Here is a 15885-nt window from a genome sequence, read left to right as displayed (position 1 = left end):
AGGTATAACGAAGAGGTAAACCCCTCATATGCGTAATAATTTTTTTCGTTTTAAGTTTTAATGCTGCTCCTTACTTTCAGTAGAAAAAAACTTTTCATATTTATTTTTTCATTGTTTTTTAAATAAAGCTAGAAAATCCTGCGCCCCCTTCATTGACATTCTCTTTGACCATGAGAAGTCTCTCCATGGAAATATCCTCCCACGTAACCCCATCCCCCTGAACTCTCCCCCTAAACCAAAAAATCCCCCTGAAAACGTCTGTACACTTCCCAGTAACCATTACTATATGTAAACACAGGTCAAAGTTTTCAAATTGCAGCCCCTCCCACGGGGACTGCGGGGGAGTAAGTCTTCCCTAAAGACATAGTTATTAAGTTTTTCGACTATGGTAAATAAAATGGCTATCTCAGAATTTTGATCTGGTGACTTTGGGGGAAAAATGAGCGTGGGAGGAGGCCTAGGTGCCCTCCAATTTTTTTGGTCACTTAAAAAGGGCACTAGGACTTTTAATTTCCGTTAGAATGAGCCCTCTCGCAAGATTCTAGGACCACTCAGTCGATACGATCACCCCTGGAAAAAAAAACAAAAAAAAACAAAAACAAGAAAACAAATAAACACTCATCCGTGATCTGTCTTCTGGCAAAAAATGCGAAATTCCACATTTTTGTAGATAGGAGCTTGAAACTTCTAAAGTAAGGTTCTCTGATACGCTGAATCTGATGGTGTGATTTTCGTTAAGATTATATGACTTTAGGGTTTGTTTCCCCCTATTTTCTAAAATAAGGCAAATTTTCTCAGGCTCGTAACTTTTGATGGGTATAACTGATCTTGATGAAACTTGTATATTTAAAACCAGCATTAAAATGTGATTCTTTTGATGTAACTATTGGTATCAAAATTCCATTTTTTAGAGTTTCGGTTACTATTGAGCCGGGTCGCTCCTTACTACAGTTCGTTACCACGAACTGTTTGATAGGATATGATTTTGTCTTGCCTTAAAACAATTAGTTGTATGACACGACGTAGAGTAAAAGTCAAAGAATAATTTATTAATTTATTGTTTTATTTTGTTATGTTGCTGGGTACTTACGCATTACGCCGACCACACTCAAGAAGTGACGTTAGGTTAATGCAGGCCCGTACACAGGAATTTTTTTCGGGGGGGGGGGGCAAAACCTTCGAAACAGCAGATACAAAGCAGCACTTTTTTTATTTAGTAATGCAAAAAGCACGTATATCGGAAAATACAGATTAACTTTAAAATGTAGTATTGTAGCGGATAGGGGAGAAGAAGACTGAAGCCTCAAAAGTACGTTTTAGGCTCAGATTATGTTCATAGCGATTTAGAACCAGTGATTAATCTATTATATCCCACTGAAAGGAAAATTTTAGGGTTAACAATGCAATATGGGTGCTGTGGGGGGTAAACCATGATTTACTCAAATTGGCCTTAAAAAATCGTCCAATTTCTTTATGTTTTTTTCTATAAGCTCTTATTTTTAGAGAATGGTCTTTTAACTGGTCAAGTTAAAGTTCAAAAATTAAGTCATTTAGCACTCAACTATTTTAAAAAAAGAAATGGAATTAGTCAGATTCGAGGGATAGCTCTCTCAGAAATCATGTGAACCAGGTGGCGCGGGGTGGAACTGCGCGGCACACACGACGCTGCGAGATGTAAATCAGGTGGCGAGAAATCAACGCCCCCCTCCGTCAGATTAGTTTCTGAAAGATTTACACATTTACATAATAAAGAGAGTAGCATCCATCGCAATATTTGCTCCCCTATTTGCAAAGAAGGAATTAAAAATACACTTGCCAACCAGGACCTCTTTTTAACCATTATTCCGGCTTGATTTCTCCCTTCTGAGACACAATTAACAATGTGAATTATAAACCAAATAAATCAAATAAATCGCAGCGTGGTTCAGATATTTTTAGGTCATTGATATTTGCAATTGCTTGTTGGTATGTTAAACATATCTTTAAATTGTTAACTGATCCAGCAGGTTTTCTTCTCTTTTTGTATATACCATACTGAATTCTGCGGTTGCACGCCAAAGATGCGAAAAGGTTTGATTACGTTTTTTTGCAATTACATTTCAGTGACAAGCAATGCGCAGACAATAATATATAGTTTAGACAGGCTGATATAATTGTATGCAACATCACGGTTGCGGAATCCATCGCAACCTAGTGAAGAACAAACTCTAGCCCATAGTAACCAAAAATTTAAAAACAAGTTAAAAAAAAAATGCAAACATCATACGCCGTAAAATGGAGTAATTTTGAATTCATCGGAATAAGTTTTTTTTTTTGCTCTCCTGAAAAGTTACAAAAATGGTGCAGGCCTATATTGCACTTTTAATTATTATAGCTAACTTAAGCTTAGGAATGCACACAGTATTTTGTCTGATGAAAGATTTCGAAACCAGTTAGGGGGTTTTGCCCCCCCCCCCAAAAAAAACTGTTTGTCTAACTCATAAAAACGTAACAAAATGGATATGAACAAATTTTTGATGTGGTTTTTTTTTGTCCCTCCCTCCAAGAAAAAGCTTTTATGACCGCAAAAAAAAATCCCGGATCCGACCCCGCTTTGAATACTGGCTCTTAGCAATTGCTCACTGGAGTTTGTTTCAAAGCAGAAAGTAGGCGGAAAATACCTGATTATTTTCCCCATAAGTACCTTTGCTTATAAATCCCTCGAATGCACCGCCTTCCAAGTTTCTACAACAGCCCCTTTCATATGAAGTGGCCAGAAAAAAACCAATACATACTTCATTCTTTACCAAGTCAATCCTAGGGCAGTACACTATGGAGTTGACATTACTTTATCTATCTACTGGATTAGTTATTATAATTTTTGGTTGATCGACACTATATGGAAAACCTTTAGTAAACTAATTTACAATATAATCTCTGTCTATCCCACAATAGCTTATAGAGGTGGTAGCGGAAGTGATAATGTCCTCAAGGAGGGGGTAGGGAATCGTAGGGTCCGAGGTGGTCACTGTTTGTCCGTAATATGCTTACATTCAAATAGCAATTGATAATCATTGGACAACCAGGGTTTCCACCCCTAGAAATTTATCATTATTTTTAGTGATTTTTTCATATTGCCTAAACCAAAAAATCACAAAATTTGCGCATAAATCACTAGGTTACTGAAAAAAATCACTAAATCAACCAGAAAAATCACTAAAATCTAGTGATTTTATTTGTTACAGGGTGGCAACTCTGGGCACAAAAGATGCTAGTTGGTAAAAAGCAACTGTTGCAAATTTTTGCTAGTTTTTTGCTAGCATAAAGTATAATTTTGTATGTAGTATATAGTATATAGTATAGTATAATTAGTATAGTATATATAGTATAATTTTTGCTAGTATAAACTTAGTATATAGTATAATTTTTGCTAGTATAAAGACAATTTTATGTAAGACTAGATGAATGCCTTCAATTAAAGGATAATACTTTTTGTACAAGCTATCCAGGGGTCAGCTTGGTCATAGCGAGTTTTCTAGAACCAGACGTCTCAGGGTGCCTTTAACAAGTAGATAAATGCTACTCCGCGATAAATGCTAATCAAATTTAGCCAACTCCAGCTACGACAATACGTATAAAAATTACGACTATATTTATTCCTCACTATTTATATGTGCCAGCAAAAGAAGGTTTAATACAATTTATAGGTTTATTAGGCAGGCAGCCGTGAATTTTTTTTTCAAGGACGGGCAGTAATACAAAATCAGAGGGGAGGGCGAATAATAAAAATCGGGGGAGGAGGGGGTAATAATAAAAAAAATATTATTTGAGAGTATGAATGAAAAGTGCCCAGAAATTAGGGTTACAGGGTGGCCGCCCTCCCCCCCCCCCCGCGTAGGTCCTCGATATTCAAGACCAAATAAGATAGGAAAAAAGAGACCGAAAGAATTGAAAGAACTTGCCCATGGGACTGACTGTAAATTCCTATGCTACAAACATGTCACATAAACACCTTTAAATTACCCTAACCTTCATTTATCACGAAATTTTGTTGTTTCCAGACAAAACATTAATAATGAAGGCGTCTTCCAGCAGAGATAAAAGGGCCGCTGTTTCAAAATGGCCGAATCAACATTCGTGATGATGAAAGAAGTAGCCAGCCTTAACGAATGGGGGCGAAAGAACTGCTGGTTCACTTCAGGTGGTATTTTTCATCATTAGCTGAATTTCCTGGGTTGAGCAATACGTGATTTTTATCTCAATACACAAGAAAAGTAAACTTGGAAAAATTGCGATGATTTATCAATGGCAAAAATTTCAAAACGCCGTCATAAACGAGCTAAGTCAGAATTTTAAGAATGGGGCATATGAGACCGTAATTGTCTGTTATAGCGCCTATGTATATAGAAGCTATGTAGAACCGGTTTATTCGTTAGTTTCTTTCAGCTTAGCGTGAGACAAACAAAAACAAGTGACAGAATAGATAGGAAATATATAGTTTGGGCTACATATTTGCACATTAGGGGGTGGGGTAAAGTATTTGGAAAGTGTGGAGTTAGAAAACAATTCTTACTTCATAATATGCAGAATAATTATACCTGACACATCAATTAAAAAAAAAAAAAACTGACGACACAACCCAACCATCCCGAATCATAATAAATTTTGGGCCCTTTCTATCATTTTCTGCTAGGTCTCCACATGGGTGGGGTGGTCTATCTAATATCGGCTCGAAGAAAGGACCTATCCCCAGAAAAGTGAGAAAATATTTTTATTTCAATTTTTGTCCTGCCTCCTAAGGGTCGGATCATTTTTTATTTAATTGATGCATATGCATTCGCTAGTGTAATAGCATCCAACAAAAGGGAGATTTTAAGATACAAAATTTTTGTTTCATTATAAATTCTCACTGTAGATTCAAAATACAGAATGCATACAGTCACAGTAAAATTTCCACCAAAGCGACTTTATATTCAATTATCTAGTCGATGTGAAATAAACTGATTAAATGGTGAGAACAAATCCAAGCATTTTAAACAATAATGACTACTGTATTTAGTAAAGCTAGATCTACATTGCATGGCCAACGTAAGGTGTTGCGGCATCCTTTGTACGGCTTCACCGAGTAGTGTTGCGAGAGCAACACTTTGGTTTTGTTTCCTCGCTTCGATTAAGCGCTGAAGTTGTTAATCTGTAAGGATCTTGAAATAAATACTAGGTATGCCAACTCGCAAAAGTTGCAAGCCCCTCATTGCAACTAGAAAAGGTTAGAAACCCCTCATGGCTGAAGATGATTGTAACCGAACAGCCGATTATTACTTACAAGTCCTCTATATGTCTTACCATTGGAACCAAATTGGTCTTACCATCAAATACACCGGAAGCAAATAATAGGTACACCAACTAGCAAAAGTTGCGAACACTTCATTGACGAAGATGATTATGAGCTAATAACCGACTATTGCTTAAAACTCACCTATATGTCTCACAATTGGTATCGGCCTATTTTTGGTTTCAGTGTGTACCTTACTACAGAAGTTGCCAACCCCTTTAAACTTTCAAACTGGTATATCTTATGAAGGAATTTTTCTACCAAAAAATGGATGACATATACTTCGATCAGCTCATCAAGAGCTATCGACTGTCGTCAAAAAAATATCTGTATTAGTTCAAAAGTTGACTTTTTCGAGGTAGGCCAAGTTTCTAAACGTCATCTAACGTCATCACTAACAAGTTTCTAAGTTTCTAACGTCATCACTTAGAAAGGAGCAAAGGATAAACTCTAATTTCTCTCGCAATGAGAGAACTTTTAAAGTTTAATAGGCACATACACCATTTCTCTACCGCAATCCCAAGTCCGAAAAACCTAATGATAAACTCAGATGAAATCACGAACAGAAATAGGTAGAACCAATAGATTTTTGGCCCCAGGCAAGAATTCTAAGAAGCTGTCCAAAATGCAGTCATATTCATCAATCCGGCCTAAGGTCCACACTTTCCATAAAAACCGCAGAGGTTAAACCCTTACCACTTTCTAGGAATAAGCTAAAATCGGGGTGCTAGGAAAAAATGAAAAAACACGACAAAACCAAAGTGTTAAAAAGGTAAAGGTAAAGGATACGACATTAGAATTTACAGTCCGTACCGGCGGTGCTGATCTCCGTTTCTTGGCCCTTCAGCCAGGAAGTGCAATGGGGGGTTAAGGGCTCTGTGACTCTGTAAGCTTAGCCAGAGTCGACCCAGCTCTAAATGGGTACCTGGAGAAATCTGAGGAAGGTAAACAGGAAGGGTGTGCGAAAGCACAGGATGGCTGGCCCCCAACAGGAACCAAAGTGTTGCTCTCGCAACACAAATTATACTGAATACATTGCAGGGGTCGAAAAACACAGTCGGTGGACTCGAACGCGATCTCATCTTCTTTTCGATCAACTATTAAATGAGTGATAAACTTAAGATACAAGTTCGTGATATGTAATAAACAGAAGTGATTTCACATCCACATAATACATAGCAAACAGACCAATTTTAAATAAACAACCTACCGTTATCAAACAGGTCATCCGCCTTCTCAGATAGGTTTGTCAAGGAACCTTTATCTTCAACTGCCTTTGAAAGGGATTGTAGTATTTCAGACGAATTCTCAGGTACTGCAAAATGAATAATATTGAATAATATATATATATATATATATATATTATATGTACATCTACCCCACACATATGCTCTCCACATATATGCCCTATGTGTGGAGAGATGGATGGGTCTTTTATCATTTTTAGGGGAATGTAGGGAGTTGCGCTTGGAAATATTTGGTAAGGAGGTCGGAGGAAGAGATTGGATTTTGGAAAGTTTGAGAAGTAGGTGTTACTTAAATATAAATAATATCGGAAAGTTCGTCCAGGTAGGTAGGCTATGTAGTATCGTCATGATTTTTCTTAAATATTTAGTTGTAGTGTCTTTTAAGTCTATGTTTTGTTGCTGTATTTTTTCGCTTATTTTGTGTATGTCACCATGGTCCAATTGGGCTTTCATGTGATATATATATATATATATATATATATATATATATATATATATATATATATATATATATATATATATATATATATATATATATATATATATAGTTGCTTTTGAAAATGTTACTGAAATGAAGACTAAGTGGAAGCAGCCAAAACTTTAAAAAAGTATCAAAAGAAACTATCAAAGAACGAGTTTAGGACACTAGAAAAAAAAAGATATTTCAGTCCCACACTATATGCCGTCGTCAATGCTTAACTAAAACAAATAAAACCAAAAAACTTACAAACAACCGTTTACAAAGTAATGAATACACATTTATGAGTTGCACGATGCATCTATTAATTTGTGTAATACATCTATTACACGTATAACTAGTTTCTTTATTTGTATAAGGTAATAAATTCTGGAAAGGCTGGTTAACAATCGGGATCATCAAAGGGGAATTACCATGCCCCCCCCCCTTGGATTTTGAAAAAATGCATTTGGTATTTTCATTGAAAAAGGCCATGTTTATGTTTTCATTTATTTTTACCCCTAAATCTTGAAAAATACAACCCTCTACATTTTCATCAATTGACGCCAGTGGCTATCATTTGAAATTTTAGAGCCATGAATTTTGACAGTATTACATAAAAAAAACTAGTTTTTTTAACTGAAAGTAAGGAGCGACATTAAAACTTAAAACGGACAGAAATTACTCCGTATATGAAATGGGTTGTTCCCTCCGCAATCCCTCGCTCTTTACGCTAAAGCTTTTAATTGTTTTAAAAAGCAGAATTGTGGCAAAGAGTCAAACTTTAGCGTAAAGAGCGAGGGATTGCGGAGGGATCAACCCATTTGATAAACGGAGTAATTTCTGTTCGTTTTAAGTTTTAATGTCGCTCCTTACTTTCAGTTAAAAAAAATTGGTTTTTTTATGTAATTTCTGAACGTTTTTAAATTAACGCATATTTGATTTTGGCTCTCCACACATAAATTATTAAAATCAAATTTGCATATTAATTCCTTTTTTGGCTAAATGGCTTTCTCTTAGTTTTGATGAAGCGATTTTGAGAAATAAGGGGTGGAGAAGGAGGCCTAGTTGCCCTGCAATTTTTCGGTTACTTAAAAAGGCAACTATAAATTTTAATTTTTTAACGAATGCTTTTATTAGTAAAAAATATACGTAACTTAAGAATTAACTTACGTAACAAACTTTTATATTCTTAAATTTTTATTATGTATATGAGGGGTTTTGTACCCTCGTTAATACCTCACTCTTTACACTAAATCGTAAGTTTTGTCCCAATTCTTTAAGAATGACCCCTGAATCAGAAAGGCCGTAGAATAAATAGTTGAAATTACTAAAAATACTATAGCATAAAGAGCGAGGTATTTATCTCATCCTAAATACCTCGCTCTTTATGCTAAAGTATTTTTAGAACCCCTCATATGCGTAATAATCTCTGTTCGTTCTAAGTTTCAATGCTACTCCTTACTTTCAATTGAAAAAACTTTTCCATGTTTATTTTTTCATTGTTTTTTTATAGTAATTTTAGAAAATCCTGCGCCCTTTTCATTGAATTTCTTTTCCCCCATGACATATTTCTCCAAGGAAAGATCCTCCCAAATAGCCCCCTCCCCTCAACCCCACCCCCAAAACCAAAAACTAACACTGGTTAGTTTGGTCAAAAACACTGGTCAACTAAACACTGGTCAAAGTTTGTAACTTGCAGCCCCTCCCCCAAGGACTGTGGGGGAGTAAGTAATTCCCAAAGACATATTTATTATGGTTTTTGACTATGTGGAACAAAATGGCTAATTCAAAATTTTGATCCGTTGACTTTGAAGAAAAAATGAGCATGGGAGGGGGCCTAAGTGCCCTCCAATTTTTTTGGTCACTTAAAAAGGGCACTAGAACTTTTCATTTCCGTTAGAATGAGCCCTCTTGCGACATTCTAAGACCACTTGGTCGATACGATGACCCCTGGGAAAAAACAAAAAAAAACAAATAAACACACACCCGTGATTTGTCTTCTGGCAAAAAATACGAAATTCCACATTTTTGTAGATACTACCTTGAAATTTTTGCTATAGGGTTCTCTGATACGCCGAATGTGATGGTGTGATTTTCGTTAAGATTCTATGATTTTTAGGGGGTGTTTCCCCCTATTTTCCAAAATAAGGCAAATTTTCACAGGCTCGTAACTTTTGATGACAAAGACTAAATTTGACGAAACTTATATATTTAAAATCAGCATGAAAATCCGATTCTTTTGATGTATATTTTAGTATCAAAATTCCGTTTTTTAGAGTTTCGTTCCGTTTTTAAATTTAGAAGGACCATTGAACGAGCACCCATACGGCGTAAAATTTCTTTGTTTCCTATCAGGTTTCAGTCCTATGAGAAACCTTAACTAGGTATATTACGATGTCTTGAGTAAATGACTTATTTTAAATGAGTTTTATTCAGGTCCAAGGACAGGGGAGGTGACAGTTTTCAGTTGTGTAGGTTTCAGGTCGAAGATTTCTTAAAAGAAGGAGGTTCCTTTCATATAATAGGGAGGGGGGTTCTTACATTTCTTTATCCAGGCGTTCGTAGTTCCTAGGGGCGAGCCATCCCAAACAATGTTAAAAACAAGTAGGAATTTTTTTTTAGCCAAAATGGACGATTGAAGGAGAATATTCACCATATGAGAAAGTCTTAATAAACAACAATGCAGGTCAATAAATTAAGGACATCCTTGTAGGGGTAATTGAAAATCGATCCTTTCTTCTTCTCCCCAGGTCTAGATTTCCAAGATTGTCCGTACAATTCCCCTTTTTTGGTGTTTTGCCGAAGTTGACCCATCTCCATAAAAAATTCACTTATACGTGAATGATTTAATTACTATCTTAAACTAGAAGTTGTGTAAGGGCTGGTTTGTACCTTAGTTCGGATTAAAAATTTGTTCATTCTATGGCAACAATCCATAATTTAAGCTAACATGCCCGGGTTGTAGCCCAATGGTGTCAAGTCACGGATTTTAGGGGGGTACAAAAAATGTATTTTTCAGAATCTAGGAGGGCAAATACCACCTCCCCTCCCTATCACCGTCACTGATTGAAGCGTATTTTCCTTGAATTTTATTCGGAAAATATTTTCACGCAGACCTTGCGCTCTGACTTTTGTGGGCAAATTAATATAAAGAACTAAGTCTATTTATGAAATAAGTCTACAATAAAAATAAGCTTAATAAGAATACTGTCTTGAAATGCACCTAACAAAATTAGGAATAAATGCTTGACCTCTCATCCCAACCAATAGCCTGATAAATTAATTAAAAGACTTGCCCACTTCTTATATCTATCGATTTAGTATAAATCATATCACTGTCTCATCAATATAACATATTGGTACACTACTAACAAATTAAAATTCCAAGGTACTGATTACGATGCGCAAACGCAAAAGAGAAGCACTAATTTTTAGTGAGGTCGAATTTCTTTTTAGGTAGTATATAAAGGGACACCGAGCGTGCATATACTCTAGGCCTATTGCAAACGAATCCATGAGGTCAAAATTACATTACCCTTCACATTCCCTTTTGTTATTTAGATACCGCACGTTCCCACAATTGTGAACAGCCAATACACATGCCGAAGAGTCAGTTTATTGCCAAGCTTTAAGGCGTAAGTTTTTTATAACCCCCCTTAGTTTACGAGGGAGACCAAATTCCAACCATTTTTATAAGGTTTGAATCAATAGTTGAAACGGAGGGATTGTTTTGAAATTTCAGCGATCGTAGGGCTCAACATTTTTATGTGTATTAATTTTAAAAACTTTTTCTATAAAACAAGTTTTTCAGAGAGAAGTAAAGAGCTTCATTAAGCCAAAAATGAGCAGAAATAAATTCAAATAATATTCCTAGAGTAAAACTACCACAAATCACTTTCAATAAATGAATGAAACCCAGAAAGAACAGAAATTACAATAAATAACCGAGTCAAACTCAAAACTAGTCTAAATAAACATGAGCAGCACTAACAACCCCCCACACCTTCTCAAGACCAGAATATAATTTGCACTTTACTGAAAAAAAAATGCCCGTAGATTGTAAGTTTAATACACTGGAAATGTATTTTGTAAAATGTAGGGTTGAATCAATAGCTGGAATGGAAGAATGTTTTTGAAATTTCTGCGATTGTAGGTCTCAACATGTGGATAAGTAAACAGATGAACGATGCAAAGCCGAGAAAAATTGACAGGAAAACGATATAAAGTCAGGATAGTAATGAATGAAACATGACAGTTATTTGACAAATATCCCACTAGCAATGTTTCCAATCTCTTTTTTTTAATTTTACATTAAAAAGCCAATGCATAGAATATTTGGAACAACCGTGTAGCCTACTAGGCTGGTTAATGGATGGACTCCCTCATGCCCTAAAGAACCAAGGACATCAAACAAACTCAGATTGTTTGATTGGTTACGTGAAAACTTACGCCAACAAAAACCCAACAGTTCGTGGTAATGAACTGTAGTAAGGAGCGACTCGGCTGAATAGTAACCAAAACTTTAAAAATTGAATTTTGGTACCAATAAATACATCAAAATAGTCGGATTTTTATGCTGATTTTAAATATATAAGTTTCATAAAGTTTAGTCTTACCTATCAAAAGTTACGGCCTGAGAAAATTTGCCTTATTTTCTAGAAACGGGGGGAAAACCCCCCTAAAAGTCATAGAATCTTAAATAATAATCATACCATTGGATTCACTGTATCAGAGAACCCTATTGTAGAGGTTTTTAAGCTCCTATCTGCAAAAAAGCGGAATTTTGTAATTTTTTTTTTGCCAGAAGAAAGATCATGGATGCGTGTTTATTTGTTTTTTTTCCCAGGGGTGATAGTATCGACTCAGTGGTCCTCGAATGTCGCGAGAGGGCTCATTCTAACGAAAATTAAAAGTTCTAGCGCCTTTGAAGTGACAAAAAAATTGGAGGGCAATTAGACCCCCTACCACGTTCGTTTTTTCCAAAGTCACCGGATCAAAATTTTTAGATAGCCATTTTGTTCAGCATAGTCGAAAAATCTAATATCTATGTTTTTGAGAACTACTTAATCCACCAGTTCCCAGAGGAAGGACTACAAGTTATGAACTTTGCCCATTGTTTACATGTAGAATTGGTTATTGTGAAGCATACACACGTTTTCATAGAGGATTTTTTGGCAGTGAGGGGGGAGGGGTCGTGGGGAGGTTAGTTACGTGAGAGGATTTTTTCATCGAGGAATTTATCATGAAATTCCATGAAGGGGGCGCTGGATTTTCCAGCATTATTTAAATAAATGAGAAATTAAATTATAAAAACTGCAAGTTTTTTTTACTGAAAGTAAGGAGCAACATTAAAACTTAAAACGAACAGAAATTATTACGCATATGAGGGGGCTCGTCCCTTCCTCAATATCTCGCTCTGTACACTAAAGTATTTTAGTAATTTCAAAAGAGCTATTTATTCTAATCAAACGGCCTTTGTGATTCAGGGGTCATTCTTAGAGAACTGAACAAAATTCAAAATTTAGTGTAAAGAGCGAGGTATTGACAAGGAGGCGAACCCCTCATATACGTAATAAAAATATACGAATATAGAAGTTTTTTACGTTCGTGAAGTTCATTACTAATAAAAACTTTCTTAAATTAAATTAAAAGTTCTAGTGGCCTTTTTAAGTAACCAAAAAAATTGGAGGGCAACTAGGCACCCTCCCCCTTTATCCAAAAATCTTCCGATCAAAACTTTTAGAAAACCCATTTAGCCAAAAAAGTAAAATTAATTTGCAAACTTCGTTTTAATTATTCATGTACAGTGAGCCAAAATCAAAACCTACGTTAATTCAAGAACGTTCAGAAATTAAATTAAAAAAAAAGTATTTTGACTGAAAGTAAGGAGCGACATTAAAACTTAAAGCTAACAGAAATTATTTCGTATATTAAAGGGGCTGTCCCCTCCTCAGCGCCCCGCTATTTACGCTAAAATTTGACTCTTTCTCATAACTCTACTTTTTAAAACGATAAGAAAAAACTTTAGTGTAAAGAACAGGGCGCTGAGGAGGGGACAGCCCCTTTCATACACGGAATAATTTCTGTTCGTTCTAAGTTTTAATGTCGCTCCTTACTTTAAGTTAAAGTTTTTTTTAATTTAATATCTTTCAAAAACAGAAAAATTCCGGAATTAAATGTTCAATGAAAAAATACATGTATGTGCAGTTCTGCACTTTTGGCTGTAGCGAACACCACCTAAAAAAAGAACCGTGAATGAAAAATCACCAAAAATAAACAAAAAATGGAATTTCCCTAAAGATATAGTTGTGTTTAGTGGTTGTCCAATTTGGTACTTGTATCCGGTTTTTTGTGTACACTCGAAAATAATCCTGAGTGAGATAATCAATCGTGGATATATTTTTTAATATATTTTACAACCTATTATTATAATATTTATAATATTATAATTATAATTTAATAATTACATGATGATTTTAATAATTATATTTTACAATAGTTATAATTATAATTTATACAATTTTATTATATACTACATAATCTATTGTTTAATTTTTCAATATAACATTTAATATATAGAGTTGGCTAGGTTAGGCATTTAATATAATGCGTTGTGTGGCCTGCTTTGAATAATTCTTTGTAGTAGTTTCCACAAATTTTAGTGTTATATTTTTCATCATGTTTTGTTATATTTCAATATGATTAACCTAACTTCACTTCTTGAGTGTGGTCGCTCAGGTTACAAAGTGTGGTACTACTTACTGCTGATTAATTTCATTCTCTTTGAAATCATTGTCAGTTTGCTATCAATGCAAGCCCTTCCCCCATGATGGCCCTATACATAGCCTTAATAAGATATTCTTCTGTTATTTAAATCTGGCGATACGTCATAGATTCTTTTTTTAAACGAATTTTCCGGAGTCTCAATTCGACTTTAGTCCATGATTGATTGCAATAACTACCAAAATATTATTTGAAGCGACTTTTATAATGATTGACCATAGGGAACATTAATAGATATACAATGCATATTATAAAATAAGATTTTTCATGATTCAGTGTTTTCTTTCAGTGTTTTCATGATTCAGTGTAGTTTCCGATATATTCCTAACGATACTACTTTTATTAACGGTACTCTTTTAACGGTACTACTTTTATTTTATTAGTATGTTTTATTTAGAAGTGACGAACCACCGAACTGATACCATTTCCGCAAGAAACAGCCAAATTGTTCATATTTTACGGACGAAAAGTGGTGTTGATGTAGCTAAAACTAATTGGTGTTGCTTTATTATTTTACATAACAAATTATTTATTATTTTACATAACTTTATTATTTTTATTATTTTTATTTGTTATTTTTATTATTTTTTATTATGTTTTACATAACTTTATTATTTACATATTATTTATTATTTTATATTTATTATTTTACATAACATATTATATTTTACATAACATATTATTTTACATTTTACATAGGAAGAAACCAAAATCTTGGAACACACTTAGAGTGGAGGGATCGGGATGAAACTTGGTGGAAAAATAAGCAAAAGTTCTAGATACATGACTGATATAACCGGAACGGATCCGCTCTCTTTGGAGTAGTTGGGGAGGGGAGGGTCAATTCTAAAAATTAGAAAAAACTGAGGTATTTTTAACGGGTGATCGGATCTCAATGAAATTTGATATTTAGAAGGATATCGTGTCTCAAAGCTCTTATTTTAAATCCCGACCGGATCTGGTAACATTGGGGGGGGAGGTTTGGGGGGGGGGTGAACCTAAAATCATGGAAAACGCTTAGAGTGGAGGGATTGGGATGAAACTTGGTGGGAAAAATAAGTAGAAGTCTTAGATAAGTGATTGACATAATTGGAACGGATCCGCTCTATTTGGGGGCATTGGATGCGGGTTAATTCTGAAAAGTTATAAAAAATGACGTATTTTTAACTTACGAACGAGTGATCGGATCTTCATGAAACTTCATATTTAGAAGGACCTCGTAACTCAGATCTCTTATTTTAAATCTCAGCCGCATCCAGCGTCATGGGAGGCAATTGGGGGGACTGGAAATCTTAGAATATACTTAAAGCGGAGAAATCAGAATGAAACTGGATGGGAAGAGTAAAAGAAGTCTAAGACACGTGACTGACATAACCGGACCGGATCCACCCTCTTTGGTGGAATTGGGGGGGGGGAGTAATTCTGAAAAATGAGATATTTGTAACTTAAGAACGTGTGATCAGATCTTAATGAAATTTGATATTTAGAAGGATCTTGTGCTTTAAAGCTCTTATTTTAAATTCCGACCAGATCCTGTGACATTGGGGGGAGATGGAGGGGGAAACCGGAATTCTTGGAAAACGTTAAAATTGGGGTATTTTTATCTTACGAATAGGTTATCGGATTCTAATGAAACTTGATATACGGAAGGATCTTATGTCTCAGATGCTCTATTTTTGACTCGAATTGGATCCGGGGACATAGGGCGTTGGAGAAGGGAAACAGAAATCTTGGGAAACGCTTAGAGTGGAGAGATCGGGATGAAACTTGATGGGAAGAATAAGCACAAGTTCTAGATACATGATTGACATAATTGAGACGGATCTGTTCTCTTTGGAGGAGCTGAGGAGGTGTTAATTTGGAAAAATTTTAAAAATTGAGGTATTTTTAACTTAAGAATGGGTGACCAGATCTTAATGAAATTTGATATTTAGAAGGAATCCATGCCTCAGAGCTCTTATTTCAAATCTCGACCAGATCTGTTGACACTGGGGGGAGCTAGAAGGGGAAATAGTAAATTTTGGAAAACGTTTAGAGTGGAGGAATCGGGATGAAGCTTGGTGGATAGAATAAGCAAATGTCGT

General features: G+C 35.2%; 1 protein-coding gene across 7 annotated transcripts in view; it reads right to left on the bottom strand.

Annotated features, from left to right (window-relative positions):
- LOC136039152 (uncharacterized) overlaps window positions 1-15885 on the bottom strand; it is a 212614-nt gene that overhangs the window by 159272 nt on the left and 37457 nt on the right. For all 7 annotated transcript variants that reach the window (XM_065722640.1, XM_065722642.1, XM_065722646.1 and 4 more), the window contains exon 4: window positions 6522-6626. In XM_065722640.1, the coding sequence (XP_065578712.1) occupies window positions 6522-6626 (105 nt within the window). The remainder of the gene's footprint in view (window positions 1-6521; window positions 6627-15885) is intronic.

The sequence above is a fragment of the Artemia franciscana genome, chromosome 19 (assembly GCF_032884065.1).
Source record: "Artemia franciscana chromosome 19, ASM3288406v1, whole genome shotgun sequence".
In the NCBI taxonomy this organism is placed as follows: domain Eukaryota; kingdom Metazoa; phylum Arthropoda; class Branchiopoda; order Anostraca; family Artemiidae; genus Artemia; species Artemia franciscana.
Note: the sequence above shows the minus strand (reverse complement) of the source record. Positions and strands in the feature narration are given on the sequence as shown.